This window comes from Poecilia mexicana, unplaced genomic scaffold (genome assembly GCF_051168715.1).
Source record: "Poecilia mexicana isolate PSO_F unplaced genomic scaffold, ASM5116871v1 scaffold_5, whole genome shotgun sequence".
Lineage (NCBI taxonomy): Eukaryota > Metazoa > Chordata > Actinopteri > Cyprinodontiformes > Poeciliidae > Poecilia > Poecilia mexicana.
In genome coordinates, this window is record NW_028263374.1 from 30,282,336 (window position 1) to 30,297,628 (window position 15,293).

The 15,293-nt window shown below is 44.4% G+C and overlaps 1 protein-coding gene across 2 annotated transcripts in view; it reads right to left on the minus strand.

Annotated features, from left to right (window-relative positions):
• Nucleotides 1–15,293, minus strand: part of pcbp4 (poly(rC) binding protein 4) — an 84,638-nt gene that overhangs the window by 39,735 nt on the left and 29,610 nt on the right. For both annotated transcript variants that reach the window (XM_088005878.1, XM_088005877.1), the window contains exons 3-4: nt 1,665–1,963; nt 959–982 (exon numbers count right to left, since the gene is read on the minus strand). In XM_088005878.1, the coding sequence (XP_087862004.1) occupies nt 959–982; nt 1,665–1,787 (147 nt within the window). In that variant the 5' untranslated portion in view covers nt 1,788–1,963. The remainder of the gene's footprint in view (nt 1–958; nt 983–1,664; nt 1,964–15,293) is intronic.

Consider the following 15,293-nt stretch of genomic DNA (forward strand, 5'->3'; position numbering starts at 1 on the left):
CAGGAAGTGGTAGGAGGAGGATGGTGCAGCATGTTTTTTAATAATATATCATTAGAAAGTATTTAAATTGTGTTTCTTATTTAATGGAAAAACCTCACCTGTGTTGTATTTTTACATTAGTGTAGTGGTTCCCAAACTTTTTCTCCTGGGCCCCTCCAGCAGTTTCCAAACATTTTCTGGGCCCCCCCCCTATGGATTACAAATAGCTGTCTGGTTGAATGATGTGTGTGGGGGGAGGGGGGAAGAGGATCCTTAGAGATTCCCTGTCTAACTGTTTGGGGGCAAAATGAATGTACGTAGCTGAAAATAGACACCAACATCGGTAGCCTACAGGCTACTTGTTCAGCTTAAGGTGCTGCATTGATGTTAGCTAGTCATCTTTTAGCTAACATTAGCTAGTCATCTTTTAGCTAACATTACCTGCATCCAACAGCTTTACTCAACTCAGTCGGTTAGTTTGGAGGGAAAAACTGTGAAAAGTTCTTTGCGTTTTGCTGGTTTGCTGCCGTGATTCTAACACAAACCTCCGTAGCTCCGCCCAGCAGCAGCAGGTCTCCTTCACAGGTGGAAACCCAGCGCGAGCGTCGTAGCGCTCATGTTGCGTTTAAAGGCGGCTCGGAAACGGTTACAACATGTTAACAACGGATTAAACAGTTTTAACTGCTGATAAAAGTGACAGAGGACACAGATATGGGAAGTGTGGAAGCCTCTACTGTATCAAACTGACAGGAATAACAGAGAGTTGGCCATTCTAAGGTAAAAACCCAGCGCATACAGCGTTCATGTTTTGTTTTTTTTTTCATCCAGACGGCTTCCCGCGCCCCACTGCAATGACACGGCGCTCCCCATAGGGGGCGCGCCCCACAGTTTGGGAACCTCTGCATTAGTGGAATATTACAGTTTTCTGCATGTAATGGAAACGCAGCTGTTGTGAAGGAAACAGCCATTAGGAACTCACCTTTCCAATAATACTCCCAACTTCCTGTGTAGGAAAGAAAAACAACCAGTTAGAAAAAGTTCAGCTGAGGAACTGGGAATGAGCCTGGATCTGTGTTCGCTCCAGCAGCACCGGGTCGATGTAAGCTAGCAGGAAGCGTTCCTGCAGGACGGTGCAGCAGGACCGACGCTCTCATCCAGGGCCGGCCCAAGCCTTTTTGGGGCCCTAAGCAGATTTTTGTTTGGGGCCCCTCATACCAAGATGCTTCATCATTCATAAGCTAGTCTTTGTGTGTAACATAGCTGCGTATCATTAGCATTATTTGTGATTAGCTCACATCATACCAGTGTTATTATGACTAATGATTTTAACCTTACAGGAGTAGCAAACTAAAAAAATATTTGGATTTTGAGATGCAGCATTATTTAAGTATACCAAATTATTTTAACTATTTCAACACTGAATTTACAGTTAACAAGTAAACATGTTTAATATCTTATATTTCCTTAACAGTGACAGCAGCCATCAACAGGACGAGAGCAACAACCTTAATAATTAATATAGAAAATGTTTTCCCATGTGCAAAAGCATTTGGTTTGAATGTTATTTTAAATATATTGTCATGTTAGCTCGGGGTTCTTGGGTGCCCCCTGGTGGTGTGGAGGCCCTAAGCAGCTGTTTAAATCTCTTATGCCTTGGGCCGGCCCTGCTCCGATGGGTTCTTTACCTTTCCGTGCATGAGGAGGCGAAGCGTGAGCGTGACCCCCATGGCCCCGTCTCCAAACTCCTGTTCACAGCTCATGGTCCGGGCGGCGGCGTGGTGGGCGGAGTCTGCCGCTAAGAGACGCATGAAGGTCCAAGGCGCCGAGGCGAGAGGAGCTGAGCAGAACACCACGGAGAACCTCTGAAGAACCCGCTGAGGAACGATGGAAAGCCCCCGAAAAGCAACGGCTAGGTTCCGGGTCCAGACGATGGAACTGGACTGGTTGGACTGGTGGAAGTATCGCTTTTATCCCGGTTCTTGTTCTGTAGGAAGCAGAAAGAGAAAAACCTTCATATTATTTAGATTTTCCTTCTATAGTGAATAAAATACAGTTCAGCCAAACAGCTTGGTGCACTGCTGCCACCTTCTGGTCATAAAGGGAAATACCTGCCAACAAGTCAAAGACCTGGTTCAGGCCCAGTAGGTTCATCATCAACGAGCACCAGGATGTAAAAACAAAAAGGTTTTAGGGTCTCCAGTGTAATTTATGTGTAACTAGTAAATTAGTGAACTGAGTGTTCTCCAGTCTCAGCTGTTATTTTCACAGTTTGACTTTTTTCTCACAAATATTCAAGCACAAGTTGTTGAAAATGTATGTGAATCTGACTGTTTTTAAATTACTGTACAGTATTTCTGTCATGTTGTAAATTTGCCCCGACTGTAAAGTCTCTTCTTAATCTTTTTATCATATTTTATTAGCATGTCTGCTACGTCTGGATTTCTTTACTTTAAAAAAATAAAGGCTGGTTCTGTTCTGTTGCAGGTTGTATCTAATCCGGTGCAGCAGAGTCACCAGAAGCTATGAACACAACTTCTGGTCAAACTGTGCTTCGACTACAGAGACATTTCTTCTGTCTGCCACTAGAGGGAGCAACACAGATGTTTGTAGACTGGACTTTGAAAAGGTTGTTAGAAAGTGATGCCAGAAGTTCAGGTTTCAGCCTGTGGGCCGTTGGTCCCAGTTTAAGATCAGTATGAACTGGTTTGCTCCCACTGTGCTCGGAGTTTAGACAACATTCCCAGTTAAATCTCCTCTGGTATGAACCCGGTGTGTTTGGTTCTGCTGCAGTAATGTGGAAATGACCAGAGTTTCTCCAGTCAGTCGATCTGAGCAGTAGCTCATGAGCTAACTGGGAGAGGAGCGCGGAAAGCGCCGGAATGGAAAAGAAAGGAAACGCTGTGAAGACGCTTAAAGTTTTCCTTTTACACAAACAAGGCAGAAACAAACAGAAATGAAACCGGCAGCCATTGCTGCACACTAATGAGAAGCTGTCCGTGGTTTGCATGCAGCCTATGGATGTGTGTGTGTGTGTCACACGCATCATGACTTCCTTTGATCATTTTCCCAGGAAGCTGCTGACATTTCCTTGAGCATCTGTGATTTTATGCTTCGTGTCTGAAAGTCTGTCCTTCAGGCGTCTGTCTCTATGCCAACAGGGATCCTTGGTGGTTTTAAGGTGTGCATGTGAATAAAGACATTCATGAAGAGATTTCTGCTTCATTCCAGCCTGTGTGTGTGTGTGTGTGTGTGTGTGATGGGATTGTATTGATTGCATTGAGCCGTATGTATCCATCTCCATTTGTGCTGAGAGCGTCTGCTTCTTCCAGCCTCATAAAAAATACAGAATCTGAACCAAAGTAGGTCAGCATGCAGCCTGTCTGGCACGCGAGACCAGCAGCTTCTCATGACGTCTCTGACTGGGAACCACGGCGCTTAACGTCAGCAGCAGCAGCGAGCGGACAGATCGGCTCAGCGTTCAGATACCTGCGTTCAGGCTGGATGTGTGTGACGCTCCGTTACTTCAGGTACTGAAAAAGATTCGTTTAGTTTTCAGCTGCAACCTGTGTGTGTGAGATGTAAATCCAGAACATTATAAATTATTGAGGCTCTTTCAGATGCTTCAGCCTCTCTCCCCGAGTCATATATAATGTGCACGCACGCACGCACGCACGCACGCACGCACGCACGCACGCACGCACGCACGCACGCACGCACACACACACACACACACACACACACACACACACACACACACACACACACACACACACACACACACACACACACACACACACACGCTGTGGCCTTGTACAGAATGAACCTTGAATATGTGAGGTCACCACTGAGTCCAGATGACATCAAGACAACTCAGAGTCACATCACCTGATATTTTCAAGGCTCAACATGTTTCATTTTCCGCTCTTTGTGGTAAATTCTCATTTATTTTACACCATCATAACAATCTGGATTATAATCCCTCATTTTAAAACTGAATTGTTCCAATATGTGGAAGAAATGGAAAAATCTAAATCTTTCCAAAGAAAACTGAGTCAAATTATTCCTTTTCATTTTTATCTGCTAATGAATCTGGCTTGATGCTGGCGGTGATGCTCTGTGATGGACACAACACTGGCGGAGACGAGGCGTAAACCACCATTAAAACCTGGACTACTGGGAATGCTGGTCCACCAGTAGGTTCTGAGAGGAACACCAGTCAGGACTTCAGCTGAACAGGGAACGGAGAAGCAGTGGGCGAGTGATTAAACATCCTGATGGTCCAGTAACAGAAGTGATGAGGAACGCTGCACATAGTTCCCACAAGTCTGGACCAGAAGTGATCGGCGCCATCTTGGTAGGCAAGCGCAGCACAAAGCACAGCGACCCATGGCTTCCAACAAAAAGAAAATATGTGGAAACTCTTAACCAGCGTGAGAAAGTTACATAAACAAAATGGCTTCTGTCAGGACCGACCCGTGTAAGACAGAGAATGGAAACATGTCGGACGGTGTGGACGAGCTGCCTCTGATGTCCAACTGAAGCTCACTACTTAACACGAAGAATGAGCCGGACATCTGTACAGTCAGTGTCTAAACGGATTTGTAAAGGACGAACGACGGTTCTGCAGACTGGCAGAGTCAGTAAACAACAGGCTGCATGTAAAAGCTACATTAGCTGTGCTAAATTTGCTAGTTATGAAGCAAGAACTACAGTAAATATAATTAATATTTATCTTAGTACTACACAGAGGCCGGTAGAGTACTAAAAATGATAATGAAGTAACAGTTGTACTGATATTGTTTATAGGTTAGATAGAACATTGAGAGCTAATTCAAAGCTTGTGGCTTGTTTGTCGTTGTCATAGCAACTACCTACCAAGATGGCTGCCAGCTACAGAGTTCCTGGAAGTGTGACATCACATGAGAACTACAACACAACTGTTTGTTACCATGGAGACCGAACACAGAGAAGCCGTTTGCTTCATTGTTGTCCTCCTGAGAAGAAAACAGAACCATGTTTCAGTCGGTTCTGAAAATATTTCCAATGATAATAAATGAGTTTTTAATTTTTCCAACAGGAAATGAACAAATGACTGACTTCTCTCTGGTGGAGTCTGTTCATTCCTCCAATCACGGCAGAGAGATCAAGACTTCACGGTTGTCCATGATTTGATTTTATTGGATCTGATCACCAGGTGGACGGCCCGACTCATTCTGGCCAGCAACAAACTGCATCCAAAACCTGATTGGATTAAACGGAGAGACAGCCGCTGGTGTCTTCATGCTGATTGGATTAAAAACAAAGACCCACGTTGGGCAAAGATCTCAAGGACAAACTGAGCGTAAAAATGTCCTTTCAGTGTCTGGATCTGAGTCTTCTTTAAATATGGCCGCATGTCGAGCTGCTGTAACTCAGAGCAATAACCTTTCATCAGCCTGGGAGGATTCAGAGGAACTGGCCTCAGCAGAGGGAGAGATGGAAACCTGAATCAGAGCATCGTACATGTGGGCTAACAACATGAACACAGCAGCAGTCATTTCCAGCGTCCAGTCAGATCGGCTTAACAGCAGAAAACAGTGTAAAAACAAACGAATAATTATGTCAACAACTTTAACACATCAGTGCAATTAGTTCATCTAGATGAACAAGTTAAAGTCCATGTTAAACCCAAATTAAAAAACTCAACAGCAACAATCTCAGATATCGTATTTGCTTCAGTTTAATAAATCGTTCGGCTTTAATAAGGAGAAATGAGATCACAGCTGCATCTATTCTGATTTATTTATGTCCCAGGAACACAAACATCCCATCGTTCATCAGATTATCATCCAGCTCCTGATGGGACACAATCCAGGTTTATGATCCTGCTGCGTCTCATTCCATCAAGTGTGTGTGTTCCTGCTGGTGTGTGTGAGATAATGATGTCATGGCTGAGCAGCAGGGATGTGTGTGTCTATAACACAGGCTGACATCACCACTGGTGTGGGTGTGTGTGTGTGTGTGTGTGTGTGTGTGTGTGTGTGTGTGTGTGTGTGTGTGTGGCTGAAGTTTGCAGCAGACACAACAGTTAAAAACAAAGTATGAGAGAGAAAAAGACAAAGCCGGACTGGGACGACCCGGTCCTGCTGGTTCTGATGACTGTAATTAAAGGGACGGGATAATGGCAGGATGCTAACAGTAATGAAAGGTCATCCAGCAGGAAGCAGGAGGGCGTCTCCACACAGCTGCCACTGCCAGGAAAGGATCCACAAATTAACACCTTAAACAGATCCACTCCACCCTCCACACCGACTCATTTATTCCTCCAAGAAGAATCTGGAGAGGAAGCGCTTCGTTTCCTCCGTAGGTGTGAAGCTGCTCATTTCTTCTCTGTTCACGGCCCTCCTCCTCTCTCTTTCCTCGATAACTAGGAACGCTGTCAGTGGGATTGAGTTAAAGGTCAGGACAGAGAAACAGAAACACTGGACTGCTCTGGAGGGTTGGAGGAGAAATCCTCTCCTCTAGAAACAAGATGGCCGCCAGAATCAGAAATCCTTTATTTATCCTGAAGGGAAATTAAATGTTGATCATTCAGGTGTCTTCAGAGAGTCGCTGTGGATGGTGATGCTGTGGGCTGGAAGGATCTCCAGTAGCAGTCAGGCTTGCAGCAAATCATAAGGAGCCTCTGACTGAAGACTGTTGCTTTACAACTGTCTGTCCTGACATGCTAGCAGCTCAACATCTGAAACAGAGACAACATTCCACAGTAACGTGTAATTGCTGATGCCATCAGGTGCTAATCCACCTCCTTTGCTTTTGCTGCTTCTCTTTAAATCTCAGTCTGGTTAGAAGCCGGGCAGAGAGATGTTGGAGTAGGGGATAAGATCCAGTAAATGCCATGATAAATGGAAAACTCTGTCTAGGTCCTTTATTGGATTTGAAGTTCATCCAGTTAGTTTTTCCTGTTTCCACACAGAAGAGATGATGCAACTTCCTGTCCCTCTGCATCCATGAAGCTTTTCAACACTGCTGGGATATGGAGTCAAAGTTCAGGTGTTAGTTGAGCTTTTGAGATGCTAATCAGCTGCTCCGAGTTGAAAAAAAAACACCTTGCTGCCACGGTTACGCATCATAACTGGTGTCTGAAAGTTGGAAAAGTAAAAGCAGAAATCCTTCCAGCTGTTCAGCATCCAGAACCAGAGGGAAGAATTGTCCAAACAGCAACGATTCAAGCAGAAAACTAAAGAGCTGCTGCAACCTGCTGCCACCGTCAGTTTACAGTCATTTTAAGATTTAAAGATCCTACCGGAGAAAAAAACAAAGTGAAGATGTTTTCCCTCCAAATACACAAAAGATCTGCTGTTGTCATAGCAACCCTCCAGACCTCTCAGATCTTCTGGTTCTGGTTCTGCTCTGCATCAGAACCAAACATGGAGAAGCAGCATTCAGCTTCTATGCTCCGCAAATCTGGAACAAACTTCCAGGAAACTGAAAAACCACCGAAACACTGAGTTCAGCTGGTTAGAGCTGCTTTTTGATTCAGATCTGGTTATAATCTGCATTATACTGCATGTAGCTCTACATCAGGAAGGCCTAGTCAAAGTCCAAACCTCAGCCTGTGCTGAAGCAATATTACACCAATATTTATCCACAAAGAGAGAGTGATAAAGTGAAGGATGGTGGCCCTGTTGGGTCATGGGGTGTACTTAGTTTTTACTCTTTGGTTCTGCTATTATTAATCTGACAGGTTTATGAGCCAATATTTATTATGAGCAGATGATTAGGAGGCTAAAGCTAAACAGGGTTTGTTTGTCACTGTGTTTACTAAAACCCTTCAGATGTCTGAACACACACACACACACACACACACACACCACTCAGGAGACAGCAATATGAACACAACTGGCATGAACACACAGACCAACTGAGACACAAATAGAGCGTGAAGCATGTGTTGCATGCACACGGCTGGGCTGACGGAGCAAATAGGAACTCACACACACACACACACACACACACACACACACACACACGCACACACACACACACACACACACACACACACACACTGTCTGAGTCACACACCGGGGGGACGGCTGGACTCACAGCAGGAATGGACACACTGACTGTGCAAAGAAACACACACACTCACACAGCCAGAGCCTGAAGCAGAGAGCGAACATCTGAAGCATCTGAATGTGGAGCAGCTTCAGACTCAGCAGAGTTTATCTGGAGGAGTCAGAAACGTTCCAGCGGCTTAAACAATGCTGGACCGGGAGAGAAAACCTAAATCCTGGGCGGAGGAAGTGGAGGTCGGCTCTCAGCGCAAAGCGCCGGCAGAGAGGAGGTTGATCCAGGACAGCAGCCGGCCGTGAGGATGCATACATCTCCTCTGCTCTGCTCTGCGTGGAGACACACAGCGTGCAGTGACTGCAGGTCAGGGTGAAGGAGAGCAGAGATGCTGCTGACATCTTCTGATGGCCTCAGCAGAAAACTCCTGAAAACAGAAACTCCTGCGTCTGAGGAACGTGGTTCTGATCCAGGCGGAGGCACTGACTGAAGGAGAAACTGAGCTTAACAGAACCCACCTGCAAAAACAGGCAGCAAAATGTTTCACTTCACTTCATCCTCCAAATACAAACAGACTGAAGGAGCAGAATTATGTGTTTTATAGGCAAATTCAATTCCAATTCAAACATGATTTCATTAAATGTTGTAACTCATATTAACTCAAATTCTTCAGAGTTATTGCTGTAGGCAACTCTGCTACCTTCAATTGTTATAAAAATGCTACATATCAAATTGAACGTCTTGACATTGGGCCTCTGTCTCTTTAAGAAGCTCCTGCTCTGTCTGAAGCTCCGCCTCCAGGAAGTCATCCCAACATGGCTCCTCTATTAACGCTTTAACATTTTTACCAGCGTCGCTCTGAGAAGTAGCTTCTACGATGAGCTCAGCAGATGTTTGCTAATTGCTGCTGGCTAGTCTGAAGGAGCAGCTTAATGGTTGCCATGGAGATTAAAGAGTTTCTCAAACATGTATCAAAGAATCAAGACAACATTCTAGGTCTATATCTGATGAGGGAATAACTTTATATCATGATGCAAAGCTTAAAAAGTCGATTTCACGAGATTCTGCCCCTTTAAGAAGCAGGTCATCCTCGGCTTCGGCTGGAGAAACTTCAACTTCACCAGAATATTCCTTCCTCTGTTCTCAGGACGTTTCTGCTCAGACAGAAGGCAGAGGCTGGTTAAAGATCCAGATCCAGGATCTGCAACCCGACTCGGGTCGGACTCCACATTTAAAAAGTCTCTTCCACTCATTAGTGACAGTTTAGCTCTGACAGCTGCAGAAGATTTAAATACGACAGTTTTATTATGGGATGGATAAACGGAGCTGAATTATTGAGGAACGATGTTCAGAACCAAACTGAGTCTGAATATGGAGGAAATTAGCAGCAATAATCTGAGTTATTTAGCCTGCAGGAAGAGAAGAATATGACAGTTCAGTTTTCAAAATTATATATTTATAAATGTTATTTCCAATGTCACACTTTCAAACTAAATAATAAAAAGCTAAATATTTAGCTCCTACAAAAATATTTAGTTTGAAGCTAAATGTGTAATTTTCAAGTTCACATTTATATTTAGTTTAAGGTTAAACTAAATATAAATATTTAGCTTAAAGCTAAATAGTTAATATGTGAACTAAATATTTAGTTTCAGACTAGATACTTAGCTTAAAACTAAATATTCTGAAGTCTAAATAATTAGCTTTAAACTGAATATTTAGTTTTCTAATATTTAGTTTGAAGCTAATTATTTAGCTTTTTGTTCCAAACTGAATATTTAGTTAGATCAAAGCTAAATATTTAGGTTTGTATGAACTAAATGTTTAGTTTGAAACTGTGACATTTATAAATAAGTAAATAACATGGTGAAAATACGACTGATTGATAAATGAACCGCCATGTTTTCTCTTAAACAACCCAAATTACTGCTGTTAATTTTCTGCTGTATAACTTTAGAAATGGCAGCTTACACCCACAGTCCTCTGTCTGCATCAAGACAAACAGCCGGACGAAGACGTCCAGACGGTCCAGGAAGACGTAGACATGGAGATAAATTTATCTCAAAGAAGAAGATGAGGAAGATGAGGAATGAGGAAGTTTCCTACAGAGAAAACCTTTCTGCCTTCTCGCTGCCTGAAGGATCCGACTCTCATCCCTTCATCTCCAACTCATCCCGTCCATCAGCCACTCGTTCACTCATCTGTGGATATCATCCGTCTGTCTGACTCCCTGCTGGGAAGCATGAGCGAGGAGGAGGAGGGTGATGAAGGAAAATCAAACAGCAGCAGAAAGAAAAACAGATAAAACAGCCCAATGAAAAAAAGCATAATTGACTTTCTGTCAGATATGGAAACAGCAGCTGAGTTTCTGTTGATTCGTTATAAGACGTTTAGTCAGAACGAATCCAGATGTTACAGCTTCCTGCAGAAAAACGGAAACCTCTGACGGCTCCTGACGCTTTTCAGACTGAAACACTGAAAACTCTCACCTCATGTGCTATGAGCTGAGGAAAAGTTTGGAGTTAGCGGTGGTCGACACGCTTTCATTAATATCCTGCATGATTTCTGACTGAAGTCCTGTCACAGCAAATTAAGGTGAAGAGCAACACAGTCAGCAAAACTCAACTCTAAAACTGAAAACCTGAGTGAAAAGTCCTGAAGTGCAAGCCGAACAGGAAGGTGTGCAATAACAGATATGACCCAGTAGAGGGCGCTATGCTATGTTGGTGTAGCGCTGAGCAGTGTTTGTTTATGATTAGCTCTTTGCAGTTAGCGCTGCTGAAGTTTTAGTTCGGTCCATCCAACACTGGTTTCAGAAATTCTCCAGGTCTGGATGAATGTCCTTCCTGACAATGTTACTTTACTGACCTTTACTGTCAGCTGTCAGACAGGAAATGGACAGAGAGACAGAGAGAAGACAAGCAGCAAAGGTCATGAGGTCAGGAATCGAACCCCGGAGGGCTGTAAGCTGTGATGCCACTCCACCCGACGGCCTGCAAAGCTTTTCTTCTCGCAGATTTTCGCTCCGTCACCATGACGTCAGCTTCATCCACCAAATCCAGATGAACATTTCATGGAAACCATGGAAGCATCTGCAGCTTCATATTTAATGGCTTGTTTAAATTCTGTAAAAAAGGGAGAATTTTCCATGAAAGCAGAATCTCTAATGGATTAACCCGATGCCACGCGTCGTGTTTTATGCTCCTGTAAGCAGGCCAGGAGGCTTTGGTCGCCTTTCTTCCTCAGAAATCCAGTTTCCTAATGAGGACTCAGCCTAATGAAATCTAAAAGAGTAAGAGGCTGACATGGAGACGTGAAGGGAGGGAAGCAGGCTGCAGAGGCTGCAGGCTAACAGGCAGGAAGTAATGGACTCTTTATTGAATTAAATGCTCCGCAAACGCAGAGCAGTCATTATTATCCAGCTGGGATCCTGACACCACCGCCGATAACAGGATCCATTAACCCGATTGGCTGCGCAGCCATTTGTCAAAAGCCGTGCTTTAATATGAAGCTCAGTTATCACTGGAACTGACGCTGGGTTACAGATTTTAATATAAAAACAGATCCAGGTTTCAGTCAGACATGATGAGGCCCGGCGGCTTCCTGCAGGGAGACGCGATGGTGGAAAACAGTTTCAAAACTCAAACTTTAAAAAAGCCTGACATGCAGGAAGCTGCTGAAGCCGACGTTCATCTGCAGAGGAAGCTTCATTCATCTCTTCCTAATCAAGATGCCACCAGTGCAGAGCCTGCTCATCAAGGCAGAGAGACGACAACAATGGAGGCAAAGACGACGTTTCTCTCCAACAAAGTTTCTGCAATGGACCAGAGGAGATCGGTGCCGTCGGTTCTGACTGTTGGGACAGAACCGCTTCCAGGGGTGTGTTGCTGTATTTCACTCTTACACAAAGAGTGAAATGAACAGCTTCCCCAACCAGGACTATAGTAGTTTTAGGTTTTTTCACTATAATTTAGTTTTATTTTGTTACTTTTTGTTTCTCTAGTCGAGTTAGTTTCAATTAGTTTTTAGTGTTTGATATGTTTTATTATTTAATATGAATTAAATATTGTTTAGTTTTGGTTTTTATTGGTTAGATTTTTCACTTTAAGTTCATTTTTATGTAAAAATATTTTATTGGGATTGCGTATTGATTGAGTAATAAATACTCAGCAAAAAACGGATAAAATGTTCATTGAACATAAACTAACTGGAGTTTTCTCCCAACTGTAGCCGTCGCCACTTTGTAGACTAGCTTAGCGTAGCGCCAGGATGAACACGGAGTGTTGAAAACAAAAAAAGAAAAAAAAAAGAAAAATTAAATCAGTTTGCAAGGATATTATATCAGTATGTTCTAGTTTTTCCCTATTAATTACCATTTTTATTTAATTCAGCTAACGAAAATGTTTTCTCAGTTTCAGTTTTTGTTATTTGGTTAGCTTTATTTAACTACAGTAACTTTGCTTTCAACCATCCAGGAGTTCAGAGATGATCTGAGATGTTTTTATTTGATAAAGTCACAAAGTGCAACATTTGAGTCTGTGCAGAGGCTTTCTGCTGCCTTCAGGTTCCTCATCAGCAGCCAAACCGTCTGCCTTAGAAACAATATCTATACTTATGCATCATGTTTTCTTCACCGAAGATGCTAAAAAGTCGTCTGGAGCAGCAGGATCCATCGTCTGACACAAAGACGCGTCGCTCCGTCACAATCTGCTGCTCTCGGGTCGAACAGCGGCAGCAGGAAATGAGCTCGCCCAACACGACTGCTGCTTCACTTGACCCGATGACCTCACTCCTCTGCAGCGGCCGTCTCAAACCGCGGCGGCGGAACGACGGTGAAATGTCAGCGATGTGGTTAACACAGCAGCCAAAGGAAAAATGTCTCATTTGGGATGAATATCTGATCGGTGCGCCGCTCTGCCCTCTGAGGAACTAATCCTGTCCAACGTGTCCCCAATCCGTCCCTCAGCGTCCACTCTGCACACGTCCAGCCCTGGCAGGGATTTCTTCTGCCAGTAATTGGGAACGGATCGGACTTTCTGACGGGTTTCATCTGTAATCGGAGCCGGTTCGCCTCCTCTCAGACCCGTTTAGAGGAGCTGATGTTACATCCACTCAGATCAGCGTCAGAAAACCAACTTAGACGTTAAATATGAAAATCTTTCTGCTTCCGACAGAGTTCTGCACAGCGTGACCCAAATCCATCTGATTTCAGAGGCAGAAGCTCTGAAGTTTCTCATTGAAGCTTTTATTCTGCTCTCTAATTGGAACCTCAGCAGAGAAACAGGAGAAAAGAACAAAGAGGAAACCAGAGCTGCTGATCCCAAACAAGATGGAGACGAGCTCTTCCTGTCGCTTCATGTTGGACAAACTTAGGAAGCCATGAAAGACTGAAAATATGGATTTTACAATTTGTGAACGAGTCGCATGAAAACACCCGAGGCATGTTTCTCTACAGGACGATGCTGCCGCTTCCTGCTGGAAAAACCAACACGAATCCCAGGTTTGATCACAACATGATCCACCGAGTCCGTCCATCAGAGGATGACTTCAGAGTCCATCCTCTGAAATAATAAAACAATTTTCATTTTTCATGAAACTTTATTTAGAAACTCACTGAGATCAAAACCTCACTAAGGAGGACCTGGCCGAGAAAAGCAGCAGCACATCATGACAGACGAGACAAAAGGAAACAACAAACAAACCTCCAACCGTTCGGCCAGAAACCAGATCATGTCAGCGTCTCAGAAGCTGCCATGTGGCGAACCACAGGGCTCCGTCTCAGGGCGATTCTGTTTATTTCCCCTCCAGGCCAAACAATCAGCCAGTTTTCTGATCTAATTCTTTATTTTCTATGCTGATGATACTCAGCTATGAGTGTTTAAAGTTGTAATCATTGATAAATGTTTAAGTAGCTCTGTGACGACAACTTGCAGCGAACCGGTTGACTGAAGCATCACAACATGTCGGCGTGTCAAACGCTCCTGCCCAACCGAACCTCAGGAACCAGAACTATGAGGTACCGGACTTCAGGTGTGAAAATAATACGCTGAATCTCCACATGAATTGCTGCTAAGTTTTCATTTTAAATGTCAGCATTGACCTTTCAGCCCTGTGGGTCGATCCGCCAGGCTCTGCACGGCCGGACCGGGATCAGTTTCCATCATCATCGCAGCTGCATGGCGAAAATCACATTTATTCAGACCGACTGTGACGAGTCTCCTGCTGTAAAACGTTACGTGTTGGTTAGATTGTTTGTAGCCCATGTGAACATGAAGTCCTCAGAAAGTGGGACGTTTCTGTTCCCGTCGTGTTCAGGGGAGCCGGGGTCACAACCAGGTGTGTGTGTGTGTGTGTGCGTGTGTGTGCGTGTGTCTGTGTGCGTGTGTCTGTGTGCGTGTGTGTGTGTGTGTGTGTGTGTCTGTGTGCGTGTGTGTGTGTGTGTGTGTCTGTGTGCGTGTGTGTGTGTGTGTGTCTGTGTGCGTGTGTCTGTGTGTGTGTGCGTGTGTCTGTGTGCGTGTGTGTGTGTGTGCGTGTGTGTGTGTGCGTGTGTCTGTGTGCGTGTGTCTGTGTGTGTGTGTGTGTGCGTGTGCGTGTGTCTGTGTGTGTGTGTGTGTGTGTGCGTGTGTGTGTGTGTGTGTGCGTGTGTCTGTGTGCGTGTGTCTGTGTGTGTGTGCGTGTGTCTGTGTGTGTGTGCGTGTGTGTGTGTGTGCGTGTGTGTGTGTGTGTGCGTTTGTTTGTAATACCTTGTGGGGACGATTTTCCTGACATATACTACGTTGTGGGGACCAATCGCTCCTCGTGGGGACCGGAGCCTGGTCACCACGAGGGGAAACCCTGTTTTTGGGTCAGGGGTCAGAGTTAGGGCTAAGGTATGAATTGAGTTTTGGTTGGTTAGGGTTAGGAAAAGGGTAAAGGTCAGGTTTAGGCTGTAGAAATGAATGGAAGTCAATGGAAAGTCCCCACAAAGATAGCAAAACAAACGTGCGTGTGTGCGTGTGTGTGTGTGTGTGCGTGTGTTTTACGGTGAGCTTCAGCCAGACGGTTGTCCCATTAAAATGCGTTTCACCAACTTGCCGTTTCATTGCAGTGATGCTCCCACCGGGTTCACTGTTCACCTCCAGGTCCAACATGTCAGACTGGATTTTATAAACAGAAATAAACTGCACAACCATGAGTTCAATAATGTTTGATCCAGGAGAGGAAGCTAGAAGCGGGAGAGTTAGAAACCTCTTCTTCCTGTTTATTCCAGCCCTGCGTAGCGTCAA